We start from the raw sequence: 17,490 nt of genomic DNA on the forward strand, positions 1-17,490 counted from the left end.
AAGAGGAGAAATTAGAAATAGTTTTTCCACAATCAAAAAGAATTGTTTTGTATGTTCATCATGTTTCTAATACTGGTTACCTTGCTAAAGATTAGTTAATGTAAAACACATTAAACCTCTTTTTAGTGGAGAACATCCCATCCAGGTATCTGCTGGGTTAGGTGTTGCTTCATGGGATTTATTTTAGATGTTTGAATGTAGCACTAAGCTTTGTATGTGGCTGCATTTTTTCAGTCAATTTCACTAGAGAACTGGTGACAGCTGTTGAACTTGTATTTTTTGTGCTAGAAAAAGGTCTAAATTACGGGACTTTCACTTCTCAGTAGTACACAAACAAAACCAAGTTCTCATGGGATGTGCGGATGTTAGGCACAGAGAATTATTTCCCAGATCTGTTTCTGAATTGTTTCTTGGAGTTTCTGTGGGTGTTTTGGAGTTTTTTTTTGGTTTTTGTTTTGTTTTTGTTTTTTTCTTGATAGCTTCTGTCAGGTGAGTTATGCATCACAGCTCTTCAAGCCAGAGCAAGGACAAAGTAAGCAGAGAGGAGAAAGTTGCCTTTTCCTCCTGCTTCTTGCCTGCTGGATGTGTTCAGGTTGACCTGGAGCCTGTAAAGATGTTGCTGAGTGTTGGGCTCTGGGTGCAGGAGCCTGCTTGTTGGCTGTATATGAGAAGTAGTTATAGGGTTACAAAACTAACAGTTAGCCATGGAATTGGAAGCTGGCCCTTTTTCCAGCCACAATTGCTAGTTGGAGCCTTGGTCACTTCCGTTGGACAACCCCATAGTTTACATGGTTTGTCTTTTGATCTTTCCTCACTGCTAAAAAGATGCACAGAAGTATATATAGAACGTTTATAGAGTTGTACTTGTGCATGGCTGCCCTTCCATATGGGCAGTTTTGTCCCTTGGCTGGGATATGGAGTTAAAAATGCATTCTGCTGTGTAAGGAGTTTCTAGTCTCAAGTCTCATCAAACTCACTGGGTTGTGCTTTGTCATAACACATGATGCAGAATTAAATTTATTTGGGCTGCTTTAAGGATGATATTTACTTTTTGATTTTGTCTCCTACTGATGTTTCACCATAGTTGAAGTGGTTTCATGACAGATACAGCTTTCAAATGTTCTTCCCCCTTATTTCATTCAGCCATTTTTTGAGCAATACCTATGATATCACAAGTATGAAAGAAAAGATGGGTACTAAGAGAGTAGTCAGCTGTTTAGACCCTAATTGCTGCTGGTTTTTAGGAAAATAATAATTTTGTTCTCTCAGAATTACCTGAGTTGCCTTAAAATGCAGGTAAAGGTCTGCATCTGACTGGTTTGATTTTGACAAAAGCCATATGAGTTGGCCATTTGAGACATTAAACTCAACTTCATTTCCCTTCTTTTCCAGTTGCTGCTGTAGTGCTATTCTATACAGCCCAAAGCCCACATAATATACCTCTGACTGAAGTCATTGGGCCAATATGGCTCATGTTGCTGCTTGGGACCGTGCACTGTCAGATTGTCTCAACACGAACTCCTAAGCCACCTCCCAGCACAGGGGGTAAAAGAAGAAGGTATAGTCTTTGTTAAAGTACTTTAGTTAAAGACTTATAGTCTGTGTTTAGTACTTAGATTTAGGACTGTTAAACTGCTGTAGAGAATGTGCATGAAAAGAAATGTAGGGACTTACAGTCTGTGCAATGCTAGAGATGATAAATTGGTGCTCTGTTTTTATTTGAAACTTCAAAATGGTGTGGTGCTCTTTAACTTTTATGCATTGACTAATTTAGGCATAGTTTTATTTGAATTGTAATGCATTAAATCTGACATTTTGTCTCAAAACATCTGAATAGTGGTGGACTGACAGTGTTTATATTGCTTCAAATTTAGTTTTATAAATCTGGCTAATAATCTGTGGAAAGTATATGTGAAAAGAGATGCTCTTGGAAAAGTAGAATTTAAGTCTTCCAAGCACTCCACTGACTGTCATTTGCTACAGTGAATTGTCCCATGAAAATGGGAAACACTGCAGCAGTGACTTTTGTAGGTCTAAGGTTCTGATGATGAAATGAAATGTGTTTTGTGTTTAAGTATATAATAATGAATGTATCATGCTTTTTTATTAAATAGAGTTTATTAAATTGAAATGACAAAGCTTTAGCAAAATACTTTGAAATCTTGCTTGTTTTTGCATGCTTAAACTGCTGAACACATTATAGAACTAGCAGATTGCACTTACAAAACTACCTTCCCATTTTAATCTCTTCTGATGAAGGAAATTAAGGAAAGCAGCACATTTGGAAGTACATAGGGAAGGAGATGGCTCTAGTACCACAGATAACACACAGGAGGGAACAGTGCAGAGCTACGGTACAAGCACCTCTTGCAGTATTGGCGCTGTCTTCAGAGATATCTGGCATGCTGCTTTCTTTTTATCAGGGTTTGTATTTATTCAAGGCTACATAAGTGTTAGAGATGCACTATCCCTTTTCTAATTAAGTAAATATTGATGTAATGATTAAACTTCTGTTGACCTAGTTTTTGCTCTTAATAGCAAACTCATCTGAGTATTTGAAAATGGACTAATGTGTTGTTTCTTGACTTTTGCAAATGCTGATGCAATGATTTTGAAAAAATACTGAATTGTCATAGAATAATTTGGGTTGGAAAGGACCTTAAAGATCATCTAGTTCTGCCCCCTGGGCATAGGCAGGGGCAACTTCCACTAGACCAGGTTGCTCAGAGCCCCATCCATTGTGGCCTTGAACACTCCAGGGATGGGGGCAGCCACAGCTTCTCTGGGCAACCTGTTCTACTCTCACCACCCCCACAATTAATTTATTTCTAATACTGAAAACTAAACTTACCTTTTTTTCATTTGAAACCATTGCCTCATGTCCCATCGCTACCTGCTTTTGAAAAAAGTCCCTCTCCAGCTCTGGAAGGTGCTCAGAAGTCTCCCTGGAGCCTCTTCTCCAGGCTGAACAACCCCAGTTCTCTCAGCTGTCTTCACAGGAGTAGTGCTCCAGCCCTCTGATCATCTTCTTGTCCCTCCTATGGACTTGTTCCCATAGTCCCATGTGCTTCTCATGATGGGGGCCCCAGAGCTTAGCACAGTGCTCCAGGTGGGATCTCATGAGACCAGAGTACAGAATTAACTTTTAGTTAAATTATATTTTGTTGTTTTACTACAACATGTAGGCTATCAGGAAAAAAACCAACTTAGATTCTCAGTTTTAATCCAAAGAGAAAAATTGAACTGTTTCTTTTACTTTAATACATTACCTCCTTGTTACTCCAAGAGAATGCTTATTCAACTCTCTCACTGTCATCAAATGACACACTTTTTCTTCAGGATTCAAATAAACACTGATTGGGCTATTAAAATTTTTTTCAAAAAACCCATTCTATAGCTCTATGTGCAAGACATGCTATGCATGCAGCATTTTGAGTGCTACCTATCAACATTTATTAGTAAGTGAAAATATACTCAATAAATAGTATTACATTGAGAAAAGGGATAATGCAAGTTGTGACATTGATGTTTTGTTGTGCATGCTGCATTGTAAATACAGCAACACTAATGTGTCTGTCATACCTGTGATCTGTGCTCTTAACCACTGGTAAAACTTATGTTACCTTCTGGGAGTGTTTACTTGAAACCTTGGACAAGTTTTGAAAATGTTTAGAAGTGTTGTAACAGGAGAGTTCGTTTGACTTTTTCCTGTGTGGGTTAAGCTGTCTTTGATAAACTGTGGGTCATAGTGATAGGCACCAGGGTCTGTAGGCATTACTCTCTGGTATGCTTCAAGTGTAATCTTGTAAACTTCTTGATGTTTTGTTTTCCCTTCATTGAAAATACTATTCTGCAGTAAGAAGAGTGTTGGAAGATTTTTTTTTCCTTGCCTTTCCTGCTGTGTGGCTCAGAGTATTTTCAGTTGAGAAGGGCTATGTGGAACTTATCCTAAAGACTTGTTTAAACCATTTAATGAGAGGTAGTGTGTGTATATATATAGATGTTAAGCCTCCACGATGACTGCTTAGTATATACAGTATCTTCAAAGGAAAAAGAACACAGAGTGACTGAGAGTGCTGTAAACAGCCCTTAGTCCTTTGTTACCCCTTCATTGCAGAGACACAATTATTTGTATGTCTAGAGCCATACAAACTTGTCTAGATGAAAAACAACCTTCTTTTTCCCCAGGGGAACATACAGTTCAGTTTCTTCATGTAATTTTTTTTCATGGTAATACAAACAGTTTTGTCAGCACAATGGGAGTGGGGCTGGGAATGAGGAAGCAAGAGCACAGTGTGGAGTAATTGACTACTTGGTGACGTTCCTTAAAGAAAATCTTACAAAATCTCAGTGCAAGGAACCTTCACAGCTACACTTGTCCTGTTTCTTAACACAAACATGGAAGCTCTTTAGATAAGCACATTAGAATGTCTTATATAGAATGTCTGATGAGTATTTATTTTCAGCAGTTTTTCACTTACACAAATCTTTGACATACTGTTTTCTGGAATTTTAAGTATAAGTCATAAATACATGATTTCAAATTAACCTCAGAAATTGCATTCTCTGTGTTAGGGCAGGACCCTGTGTACCTACACCATTTGCCTGTGCTCAGATCATTGGTAAACTGGAACTGTGTATTTAATAAATATCCTTTCCATTGGCAGAACTCAGTCTGACTTAAAAATTATAATTCTAAACTTTAATCCAGCACAGGGGCAATTTAGAAAATACTATTGATAAGTCTTACTTGAAAGGAGGGCAGTATCCAAGCAGGTGATTTGTTCAGAATGTAGTACTGATTTGGGAATTTGCTCTGCATGTGTCCTTGCTCCAGTGGAAATCTTATAACCTCTAAAATGTTGTAATCTCTAAAAGTTTTGCAGTGGGAACAGAGAGGAGAGTTTTTCTGATCAACCCCAATGAAAATACATTGAAAGAATACTTGAGAGTGCAAATCCACACTCTTACAGAAATTTATTGAACTTTTCCTTAGTATTTTCCCTTGATAATGCATGAATAAGACAAAGTCATTCTCGATTTAGCTTTTGCATATATTCAAGACTTTTAAGACATTGTATTTATTCTTGGTGTTCTTTGTTTTTCTCTAAATACTTTTAGTTATAGCCCAAAATTGTAAAAGTTGATTAAGGATGTATGTATATATAGTAATTCTAGAAAACCATACATTTTGTCACCTAGGGATGTATTATTTGTGTTTGTTACTGTGGGGTTTTTTGTTTTGTTTTTCTTTGAAAACATGTGCACAAAAGCCTGACTTAAAGCCCAAATGTACACTTTTCTGGCTTGAGGCTTACACTTAAATTTACGGAGTCTTACAAAAAGATAACTTTGGTTTCTCTGTTAGAATCAAATAAAGACTTCAGTCAAGCTCCCTGATATTTAGAATGAGCCTTAGTTGATACCAGACCAGTAGCTTTGGTCTTGTGATTTTAGCACTCAAACATTGCTTGAGTAGGGAAATCCCATCTGAAAAAGTTGTACATACATGTATGTGTTCCTTAGTTCTCTTATCTGTTCCTTTTCAACTGTTTGAGGCTACTTCTAGCTTTAAAGTTTTGTATAAAATGCATAAAAACTTCTCAAATCAAATTTGGAAGAGCTGTCTCATTAATCTGCTCATACAGTTTAGTAACTTGTGGAGAAAGTGTTTCTGACTGGATATGTGTGTGTGATGAGAACTGCATTTACTTCTGCACTGTTTAAAAGAAAATTTTAAGAAGTGCTGGAGGAATATTTAATGAATTGCAGAGTAGCTTATCTGGATTCCTCCTTATTGCAGATAATTTAGTTTTAGTGCTTCTTCCTCAGTACTCACAACTGACCTTGCTTATTATTTTGCAATGAGTTGCCACTGAAAGGCAGTCCCTTTGCTTTAAAAGTAATATAAATGTTAACTTTTTTCCTAGTTAGGGTGAAAAAAATGAAATTAAAGATGGGAAAGGAGAATTAAACACCTTAGTAACAGCATCTCTTCTCTTGATTTTGTCTGCATCCCGTTATTCCATTTTTTCCTGCATACCATTATTTTGTGAGCCGAATTGGTCCTTTTTGGATTTTTACTTCCTATTTTATCCAGCTGTCCCTAGCCATTTTTTGCTTTCAGGACTCCCCTTTATGTATGGGATACCTTATCTTGGAAGGAATGTGAGGCAACTCTCCAAAATTCCCCCAATTTGTTTGATGTACATATTAAAGAGGAATTTAATCTTCTGCTGTGTAATCCAAGCTCTTACAGAATGCCTCAGTCCTTAAAGAGAAAGGCAGTGCATATTCCCTCACAGGAGCACCAGATCAATTGAACAGATTCTTGATAGTTTGGTGTTCTTGATAGCCCAGTGTTCTACTTAAAATAAAAAAAAAAAATTCAGAAGCATTATTTATAACACTTGTCTTCTTTCCTCTCTTTTCCCACCTAGTGTTCTGAAAAGCTAAAAATCAAAATTTAATTTACTTTGACAATACAGAAGCTTAAGACTAAAAGTCCCTGTCAGTAAGGTAGCAAGTTGCTATTCCTCTTCATTCCTTCATCCACTGCACTTTCTAGTTTGGGAGTGTAATCATCCAGGTGTTTGCTTTGAGAAAGCCCTCTTCTTGCATGAGGTAGTCTTGCTGGTACATTTATTGTCTTGGAAAGGGCCTTGATTCTAGAGGATGTTATGGGAGACTATTCAGTGAGAGATTTGTCCTTTAAAATCCTTGAGATTTTGTCCTTTAAAAACAAGCTTAGTTGGTATGGTTGTAAGAGATAGGGGAAATTGTTGCCCGGGGTGTTGCTGGATAATGCAGAAAAGAGTAGATCCCCTTCTGTTTAGTAGGGTTGTCAGTAAGCAGAGTATATTCAAAACAACACCAAATATCAGTGTACAGAGTACTAAACAGCATGTTTGTTTGCAGCTTCAGGAAATTGCATGCTTGCTTTGAATTAATAATTATTAAAGCAACTTCTAGCATACCTCTTTTATTTAAGATTGAATAGAGGGATTTCTCTTTCACTTTTGACACTTGTGATTCTTCTGTTAGCAGAGCTGCTGTGATTTTGTTTTTAAAACAGGTTTCTTTTTCTCTTCTTTCAGTAGCTAATGATATACATTTCTTTCACACCCTGACAGTTTATTTTATAACAATTTTAGGAGAGGATAATGTGTATAATTTAAAGATTAAATAGTTACAAATATGACATCAAAATCAAATGTTAATATTGTTATTTTGTGGACATTTTAGTAAAGCTAAAACATTGGTTGATAGGAATAAACAGGATTTAAACTGGGAAATAATTCAGAGAATAATTAATTTAATACATGTATTTGTTTTAAATATAGATCTAAGAAAGCAAAAAACTCAATAGATAAATCCACTGAAACTGATAATGGCTACGTGTCCCTTGATGGGAAGAAGCCGGGTAGAGGCAGTGAAGAAGGGGTGCAGGGCCATGAACGTCGCTGTGAGGTGATCAGGCCAGAAGAGACAGGGTGGAGCCCTTCCACAGGGAGAGATGCCCTGGGCAACCACAATCACCACAAAGTAAGTGTGTTTGTTGCTTTTTGTGATGCCTTGGATGCATTTTTATCTGCTTTATTCTTAAAAATATTTTTAAAATGAAATTAGGCTTAGGGTCCTGGAGCCAAAAATTGTAGTGAGTTGTCTTACTTCATCATATTCCTGGCCTTTCCTTTTGTCATGTTTAATGGTATTTAAACAATTTTTGGTATTCTTTATTTCAATGCACAAATTTGTGTGCTGTCCTTTATCTGTGGGTATTTGCTGACTAGGTAAACCTTCTGTGCCTTCTCTGAGAGTCTGGACATCTTTGGTCTGTCACTGTGATAAAATGGAGCTGATTTTGGATTACTGACAGTTTGTAATTTTAAGGTCATTTTTGCCTGTGACTTGGCTTCCTTTTCTTCTTTTTTTTTTGTTTGTTTTGTTTTTTGTTTTGTTTTTAAATTGATCTGTGCGAAAGATAAGGAAGGCAGGATTTCCCTCCAAGTGAAAAAGGCAGGATTCTATATAGTGAGGAATAGGAATTAGAGGGAATAATAGAATTATTACAGAATTATAGGAGATGGTCATGGAAGAAAGCAGAACTTTTAATTTGTCTGGGTCTTATTATTTCCTGGATATATCCTGTATTCAAAGTAACACACATTAGTGACCTCAGGATTCAACATATATCCTCTAAACCTTCATCCTTGTAAGAGATGGTAAATGTTAACTTTGTACTGAATATGTTGATAATTCAGTCTTATACTGTTATTTTTGACTGGTTGGTTGGTTTGGATTTTTTGGTTCTGCTTGTTCTCTTTTCAGATGAGGATATATTTTGTCTAAGCCTATCTTGACATGTTCAGTTTATGAAAAATCATATTTAAAATAAGAGCATCATAATCTTTCGTGAGGCTAATGTGAACTAGGCTTTCCTTTGAAAAAATATTTTTGATGCTACAATTTCTATTTCATAATTCCTGCTCTGCCAATTTTGAGTCTTGAAAATGCATTAATACCTGTTTTAACTGAGCATAGATACCAAAGTTGTAGAAAGAAATTTTGATTTCACTAGTTGAGAACAAGACTTATTAAATATGACTCTGTGTCTTACAAATACTGTATTTCTTGCCCTAGGATACTCACAGGACTGTGACAAATTTATCAGATGAAGTTTCTAGTGAGGAGGGGCCTGAGACTGGCTATTCCTTGCGCCGCAATGTAGAACGCACCTCCAGTGACTGTACCCTTCGCAACAGGAAATCTCACCATTACAAGAAGCACTACCCTCTGGAGGTAGGTTCATTTCTATTGCTTCTTGCCTGAAAATTCTGAAAACAACTTGACTTCTTATTGAGTAAGGTATATAGAAGAAGCAGCTTGCATGTGTTTGGTTGCTGGCTGGAGTTAAACTATGACATTTCCACAATTTTTTTTTTCCTGTCTTGGATTTTAGGAGTCTGTAAATTGGAAGTCATGCTAGTGAGGAGCAAAATTTTTTTCCTTTGCTTTTGTTTAATGACAATGTTTTGAAATGAAAAGATTGTAATCTAGTTTTTTTGAGCTTCATCCTATTTTTCAATTTGTTGTAAGGAGAATTAAAATATGTTTGGTAGATTTTGCATCGGGTTATGGTAACTCTGTTGCTGTCCTGTGACACCAGGTATCTCCTCTGGAAATTTGCTTTGTTACAGAAACAGTAGTAATTGGGGATATGCAAATTTTTAGCATGGTTCTGCTCCTGTTTCTCTCCATTTAGTATTTTGGATTCACTCGCTTTCTTGTAGAAAAGTCTGATTGACTCAGAATTTTCATTTCCTTGTCTTTGTTGAAACAATAATATTAAATCTTGTCATGAAATTTTACCAAAATTGTCAATGTATAAAAAATACCAAAATTTTAAGTGACTTGATGACATTACAGCTTAAAATAGGGGGTTTCACAGATTTCATGTGAGCAGAATTCTTAATTTTAAGGACTCAGACATAGAAAGAGAATGCAATATGTTATTGTGCTTTTGTTTATTTATTCGTTATTTTAAAAAAATTATGCTGTTTTGCTAATGGTATGCAACTTCACAGATATGGAACACTTTTTAAAGGCTGTATTGCTATTTTTCTCAAAGGCTGAGCAAAGAAAGCAAAGAGTAAAATCAGCCCTGACAAAAGTCCACTGATAGATGGGCTTGATAGGCAGAGCTTCATAAGAAAACTCTCTACTTGTTGTAGGAAAAGTGTATTGGAAGGGTTCAGGTACTGCTTGCTCTGATCACAACGGCAAGGCCTTGAAGTTGATTCTTTGCATAAAAAACATTAAATAAGCTATTCTTTCACTCATTTCTCACAGACTTTGGTTAGAAAGATCCAGAATGTTGATTGATGTCAGCATTTAGTGCCTTTTGCATGTGTGGTTTGTGATAATGGCACTGTTTGTTTCATGTTACAGAAAATGTCCCCTTCACTGTGTCCTTGTGCAGCCATAGTACTTCACAGGAGGAAGCAGAAAGGCACCATTACAGTTGATTTCTTTTGTTTTTCAGCTTAGATATTCTTCTCTAGTGTAGAGTGCTTCAAAGCTAGGGTAGACTTTGTAGATACCTTCAGAAGCTGGAGACAGAATGTAATCATGTTTAGCTGTGGCAGTACTGTTTTCACTTACTCCATGTTCACTGATCTGACTGATGCAATGAAAGAGGAAGCTTTTCTTTCTTGCTCCCAACTCGCCTCCCCCACACCATTACAAAGAAAATGAAACAATAGTTTTCAAATCAGTGAAAGCTTTCTTTGTATTAAAAAAAATAATTAGTGAAGTCAGTGGATATACTCTCAAATTCTGTCCTGCATTTTCTTTTATCTTCATGTTTATTTGTCTACTTAATTGTTGTTTAAACAAGATATTTTTCATGTTCTTACTTTATTAACTTTCAGCCTCAGTGGTACCCATAGTGACTGCCTTCTATAAATATCTTCTTTTTTGCTTTAAAAAAAAAATTCTTCAGACTCTTTCTGCATTGATGTTATCCCTCTCTTTGTAAGAGGTGCAGAAGGAGTTCAGACCAAATTTTTTCTGAACATTTCTTTACAAAATGGTTTGCATAAAATACATTAAACATGGTTTTCAGAAATAATGAAGAACATTTCTTCACATGGTAATGGACTATGAATCACACTAAGTTAGTATGTCTGCTGAAACAGTGCTTAATATTTTTTCAGTGTAGAAAATTGCGTGTTCTCAAGAGAACTTAGTAGAAACAAACTTGGTGTTAAGAGGGAATGGAAATTGCCAGAGGATGGCAGTGAGTAGGCTGATACTGCTTTTAATACTACACCCCTGTCTTGCTGGAAATGGATTCTGTTTATTGTAGGAAGTAGTTTAAACTCTACATTGTTTTTCTGAAGAACGCAGTAGATTGTTTCATGTGTATGCATTGAGAGATTTGAATGTCCCAAACTTCAGATTTTTCTTTCCTTATCCAAGAGCTAGGTAAGACTGGAGTTTAGAAAGGCATACTTGTTTGTCAAGTGCAGTCTGTTTAAAATAATTAAATTTTTATGTCTAATTGTGCAGATTACACATAAACCTGGCATTAGCTATGTGTACCCTTGCTTTTTTCCCCCTCTATACCTGATGCATTGCTGTCTTCAAGCCCACTCGGTCTTTGAGAAGGTATGTTAGTAGTAACAATGTGACTTTAGGGGACTTTAGGGTCAATTCCTCAGAAGCTGGAGATATAGCTGGAGTCTGTGGCTTGACAATTGCTGTTAAATTCTAAATTAATGAGCTCTAAATCTGTGAAGTAGTTATTTTCTTTTAATAATGAGTATTATTAGATTCTTCCTTATGTGAACCCCTCCCTAAAAAGTAGAGGCCGTGGACTATTGCTTACTTTTTGATACAGTATCTTAAAATGTGCAACCTCTTAGACACACTTGCAATAAACACACAAACCGTTCTGATGACAAGGATAATGGATTAGGACCTAAAAATCGGGATGGACACAGATTCACTAATCTGATTTTTAAAACATCTCTGCCAGGAAATGATGTAGAACAAAACATCAGCATTAATTCCAGTGGATGTTTGGCTTTCAGGATACACCTAAATCAGGTACCAGCTGCAGTTCCCGGTGCTCCAGCTCCAGACAAGACTCTGAGAGTACAAGGCCAGAGTCAGAAACAGAAGATGTGCTGTGGGAGGACCTCCTGCACTGTGCTGAGTGCCACTCGTCCTGCACCAGCGAGACAGACGTGGAAAGCCCTCAGGTGAACCCGTGTGTGAAGAAAGAATTCAGAGATGACCCATTTCATCAGGTTGGTATCCACCAGTTCTGGTTTTTTACACTACACACAAGTTCAGTGTTACCTTTCATATGTCACAGAAAGCCTGGGAGAAAGACCTGTATCAAATAGAAGTAACAAAGTGATGTGATGGAATTAGAACAAGTAAAACTTGATTTCTGCCACTCAGTCATTAATTTTTCAAAAGAAGAGGGTATGAAGATATATCAAAATAGCCTATAGAATATTTGAGTGTTTGAATCTTAATTCTAATGTAGGGCAAGGACTGATTGATTTACATTTCCTCTGTGATTGGTGGTTCTGGCTGGTTGTTTATTTTTCTGTTTTGAGTTTTCCACCTTTTTATTTGCTTGTTTGTTTTGTTTAATTTTATGTTGTTTAGATTTTGGTGAGTTTCACCACCCTTTTGTTTTTCTCTTGTGGAATTTCTTTTATAAGCACTTATAAGACACCTTTCTGTTTGCTTATTTGGGAATGTATATATAAGAAAAGCAAACAGAAGGATAACATGTGCTTTATGTATATGCATATATATATGATATCACGGGTGTATTATACATGCCTAAATTCCATTTGGTTATAATTTTTTTGCCCGAAAGTTAATAATAGCAATTTGGATTATTTCATGCAGTGTTTTCTATTTTTATTTTTAGTTCTTCCTGCTTGCATTCAATAAAACACTAGACCTTGCAGTAGTGAGTGGAATTACAGTACATATATTGACTTAAGGATTTATATTGATTTGACCACTTGAGAATTTTTCTACTTGATTGCAGATTGTAAATTTTTGAGTTTCAGCTCCTGGTGCTGATACTCCCTCTAGAGGGAGAGCTTGGAAAACTGTTGTTAAGAAAAACCTGCAACAACTATTTATGCTATTTTAACATTATAAATAATTTCTTATTCACCTGGTGGAAATGAGGGAGATAATTGAATATTCAGCAGATTACAAATATTTCAGATCAATACTTAAAAGGAAGCAATAAAATAAAAATAAAGCTTTACTTGCAATCAATGATAATTAAAATCTATAAATAATAGCATGCCCTTGCCCCTGCCAGCACCAGCACTTCCAGCAGTGTGATGCTCATAGTGCCAGGTGACTAAAGCTGAAAGCAATTTGCATCTCCTGAATGGGGGAGGAGGGACACAGGGCTGGGAGAAATCAAGAAATGGCCACAGCGATATTTGTCACCTCAACATTTTTTCCATATTCTTTAGTTCTTACTTGGCTCTGTGGTTTGAAAGAAAGGTCCCTGAGTCCTAAGTGCATTCAGAAGATTAACCTGGGATTGCTTGGCTCTAGGAGCTGCCTGTATTGATTAGACACCTACTACTCTTTGAGCCTGGCCAGATCTAGTGTGCACAGGGGGGTCTTTGGGCATAACAAGGATTTTGAAGTTCATTAGGAGCAAATAATAAAAAACTGTTACCCTGAAAAAACCTGAGAAGAGTGCTTTTCAGGATGTTACGGGCAAATAAATAAAATAAATTCATTAAATGTGTCAGAATTGAAAATTACTCATAATTAGAACTTTGTTTTCATGTTTCTCTCTTCTTTGATACATTTGAGTGAAAAAGAAGTCAATAATTCCTTAATCCCATTAAATCATCCCTATTAGAAAATGGACTATGGAGAAGGAGAGATTTCTGTTCTCACAGCTATTTCTTGGAAAAGAAGGGGAAGATTTTAAGGAATGAGGTTAACACATAATAGAAGTAAATGCTATATAGCAATATTTGTGTCAGTCTAAAGTGTTTTGGTTTGGTTTTTTTTGTTTTTTTTTGTTTGTTTGTTTGTGGTTTTTCGTTTGTGTGGTTGGTTTTTTTTTGGTTTTTTTTGTTTTGTTTTGGTTTTGGGTTTTTTTGGGAGGGGGTTTGTTAGTATATTTCTAAAAAAGGCATATTGACATGAGAATAGATTCTTAATTCTGATGGAAGATATTCTTTGTCTTTCCCAGAGTCATTTGCCTTGGATCCACAGTTTGAATCCAGGACTAGAAAAAATAAGTGCAATTGTATGGGAGGGTAATGACTGCAAGAAAGCAGATATGTCTGTGCTTGAAATCAGTGGTATGATAATGAACAGAGTGAGTATTTGTTTTACTTCATGCAAATATTGTGTTTAGAAGTGTAAGCACTACCAAGCTTGGTTTATGTGGTTGTTTTTTTTTTTTCCATTGGTTGGGTTTTTTGGTGGTTTTTTTTTGTGTTTGTTGATTGATTTGTTGTATTTTTTTAAAATTTGTTTGTTTTGTTGTTCGTGTTATGGTTTAAGTCTGTGTTATTCACATTCTTGTTCTGTGGCTTACATCACTCTGATTTACTTGTTACTACTAAATTAAATAGCTACCAGATCTTCAGTGTTGGGATAATAAAAGGTGTTTGCATTGTAAGGTGCTTGCTCACCTCAGCAAGCCAGCCTCAGTTTTATTGATACCTGCTGTGAATAATCAAGTTTATCTCCTTGATTTTAATGAACAAGTAGTTTATTGGGTTAGGAATATACAGATCTGGGTATATGGATGCTAAAGTTAGGATTGGAAAAGAAAGCTTTCCTCTTTAGGAAGCAAACCTTTAAGAGGATGAGTGGGATGTTCTCACTAGTCCTCTCTCCTTTTTCCTAGTACTCCTCTTGAGGAAACAGTTGGAAATGCATTTAATTGATGTGCTCTTTTCAAAATAGACAACATGAGTATTTTGTAGAGTTGCTCATGAAACCAAGCATAGCCAAAGAAAACTCTCACTAGTTCTGACAAGTTGATACTCACTCTCTCCCACTTGTTAAAAAGCAACTTATTCACAAACCTAGTTCTGATCTCTGCCTGACTCAGAGGCTTTACAGGTTTGGATGCAAGACACAGCAGAAACAAACTCAGCAAGCCATAGCCAGCAGAACAAAACTCCAGGCCTGTCTGCGCTGTAAACACTTTGATTCCACTAAAAAGGATACAACCTAAACCAAACAGAAATAGGAGCAGCATAAGGATCTAAGCAGCCCAGTCTGATTGGCCCCACTTGGCTAATTCAGCATTCAGTGAATTTTTAATGCAGGAATATGCACTGGAGTTTAACTGCAGTGTTTTATTGTTGGGTTTTTAAATTACTTGGTTCCTATGTATTAAGTGCTCTTTGAGGACTTCCTGGTTTTTAAATAATAAAATGGGATGATGATTGGTTGAAGTTTTCATACAATTTACCAGATTATAAAGTGTTCTTTGTGATAAAAGAAAAGCATTAATATTTTGTTTATTGAATTAATGACAAAATCATTCAAAAATTAAATACATTCCTTGTTTTCTTTTGTTTTTAGGTGAACAGCCATATACCAGGAATTGGCTATCAGATTTTTGGAAATGTCATATCTTTAATCTTGGGTTTAATGCCCTTTGTCTTTCGACTTTTCCAAGCTAAAGATTTAGAACAACTCGCTGCACATTCTGCCACTGAGCTCTGCATGACTGCATTTGGATCAGATGGAGATGTTCTGGTTCTCTCTATGGTTATTATAAGTTTCATGGTCCGGGTGTCTCTCGTGTGGATTTTCTTTTTTCTGCTCTGTGTAGCAGAGAGAACATATAAACAGGTATGAACAGCAAAGCAAGAGACTTCATCTAAAGCAAACCAAGGTTTAATGTTTGCATTTTTTGACTTTGTGGCTATTTTAAACTTGTTTTCTTCAGCACGCTGTGAGTCATAGATCAGTGATGACAAACACTTCAGTGGGCTTGCAGTTCAGGAGATGACTCAGTTCCAGTGGACTGAAGTCTCTGAAGCTAAAAGGTTTTTTTTGTTGGTGTTTTATTTTTTTCCTGCAGAGAATTTCTGGAGGAAGACTGGCTCAATGCATTAACCCAATGCTTAGTCCTGTCCCAGTTTGTTTCAGGTTTCCACAAGGAGAGGTAGTTTCAGGAAAAGTGCTCTATAAATTTCCAATGTGTTTCATTCAAAACCTTCAATTTAATTCATAGAATCATAGAATGGTTTGGGTTGGAAGGGACTTTAAAGATCATCCAGTTCCAATACCTCTGCCATGGGCAGGGACACCTTCCATTAGACCAGGTTGCTCAGAGCCCTATCCAGCCTTGCCTTGGACACTTCCAGGGATGGGACATTGAAAACAGTTCTGTCCATCCCTGGCCAAGGCCCTGTCTGCTCTGCTGTTAGATCAGTTCTGTAGGTGGAGGTGGAGAGAGCTGCTCTCTGAAGTACTATTCCATTGCTTGTTATTGCAATTGAAACTTCAGAGAGCTACCTTACTAGCTGCAACATATAAATACTTACTGGTCTGCAAAAGAAACATTTTTATACTTTCTGTTCTCAAATTATAGTCAAAATATGTGATGTAATACAGTAGAATAGAATTAATGTGCTTCTAATAATGATTTCTCTTGAAAGGAACTTCTGTGGTATAGGTGCTCTCTAATGCAAATGATTGACAGGTGTGTGGTTTTTTCCAAATTTTAAGAGCATAACAGATGTGCTGTCTAAAATTTGAAGAAAGGAACTCAAAGTGTAGCGAAATTTTGTTAATCATTAGAATGCGGAGACTTCTACAATGTTTTAGTGTATTTCCTCTCTTTAATAATATGCTACATTTACTTCTGGTTTATATTAGCATATTTTAATTTACACTGGTACGTTTGTACATTACGTTGACATATTTAATGAAGCCTTTTCTCTTATTTTTTTAGTATCTCTGAAAATCATTTAACAGCTAAGGTAATTTTTTTTCTTCTCTGCAGAGGCTACTTTTTGCTAAACTTTTTGGTCATCTAACATCTGCCAGAAGGGCAAGAAAATCAGAGGTACCTCACTTTCGCTTAAAGAAAGTGCAGAATATAAAAATGTGGCTTTCTCTCAGGTCCTATCTAAAGGTAAAATAATTTATATTTTTGCTTTTAATAAGATTTTAATAAATTTTAAGCATCTTGTTTATGTTCTAACATAAAATATCTCCTATGCAGCTGATGGAAGGTTGGTGTTGTAGGCTATTTCCTCCTGTACACTTATTATTGGTTCATATATCCCATATATGCTTCATTTTTGTGACTCTGGGCCACCAGTGCCTGCAGGCAGACAGATTTTGAGAAAGTTAATGTGTGGTTTTCACTTTGTTTTAAAGCCTGAGTGTGTTCAGAGTTGGAGTCTTGTCTTAGTAATGCCAGCTGAAAAGCTGTGTAAGTATGTTGGGTAAAAAGTGATCACATGTAGTCTAAAACTGACAATATCTTATTTTAAGAGTCTCATCAGTTGGTGTCATTAACACAAGGAATTTATAAAGCAAGACAGTTCTTATGTATTTGTGAGTGTATGGGTGCCAGGTGAAGCTAGAAATTATGCCCAAGTATTATCTGTAAGACATTCTGATCCCTGAAATCTCCTATCACTAGATTTTACAAGCAGAAAAAGATTTGTGAAAACATGAAGGAATTATGGTGTGGAGGCTGGAAAGGGTGGAAAACAGGAGCTATAAGCAAACAAAATTTAGTGTGGTGCTGGTGGGATGAAAGGAAGATAACATCACTTGGATAATAGAATGTAGTTGGGGTGTTTTGAATTTCTGCATATGCTAGCACTGTTGTGGAATGTCTTCCTTTCTTTCCGTGGAACCACACTTGTATATTCCACCTTTTCCTGTGCCACTGAAAACATTTGTATAATAATGTGGCTAACAATAAAGTGA

The 17,490-nt window shown here is 36.3% G+C and overlaps 1 protein-coding gene across 1 annotated transcript in view; it reads left to right on the forward strand.

Moving 5' to 3' along the window:
- Positions 1-17,490, forward strand: part of PHTF2 (putative homeodomain transcription factor 2) — a 46,478-nt gene that overhangs the window by 20,915 nt on the left and 8,073 nt on the right. Inside the window, exons 5-12 of the mRNA XM_031059026.1 lie at positions 1,393-1,558; positions 2,260-2,424; positions 7,344-7,545; positions 8,644-8,802; positions 11,598-11,816; positions 13,766-13,894; positions 15,118-15,390; positions 16,550-16,681. Coding sequence (XP_030914886.1) covers positions 1,393-1,558; positions 2,260-2,424; positions 7,344-7,545; positions 8,644-8,802; positions 11,598-11,816; positions 13,766-13,894; positions 15,118-15,390; positions 16,550-16,681 — 1,445 coding nt within the window. The remainder of the gene's footprint in view (positions 1-1,392; positions 1,559-2,259; positions 2,425-7,343; positions 7,546-8,643; positions 8,803-11,597; positions 11,817-13,765; positions 13,895-15,117; positions 15,391-16,549; positions 16,682-17,490) is intronic.

The sequence above is a fragment of the Geospiza fortis genome, unplaced genomic scaffold (assembly GCF_000277835.1).
Source record: "Geospiza fortis unplaced genomic scaffold, GeoFor_1.0 scaffold424, whole genome shotgun sequence".
In the NCBI taxonomy this organism is placed as follows: domain Eukaryota; kingdom Metazoa; phylum Chordata; class Aves; order Passeriformes; family Thraupidae; genus Geospiza; species Geospiza fortis.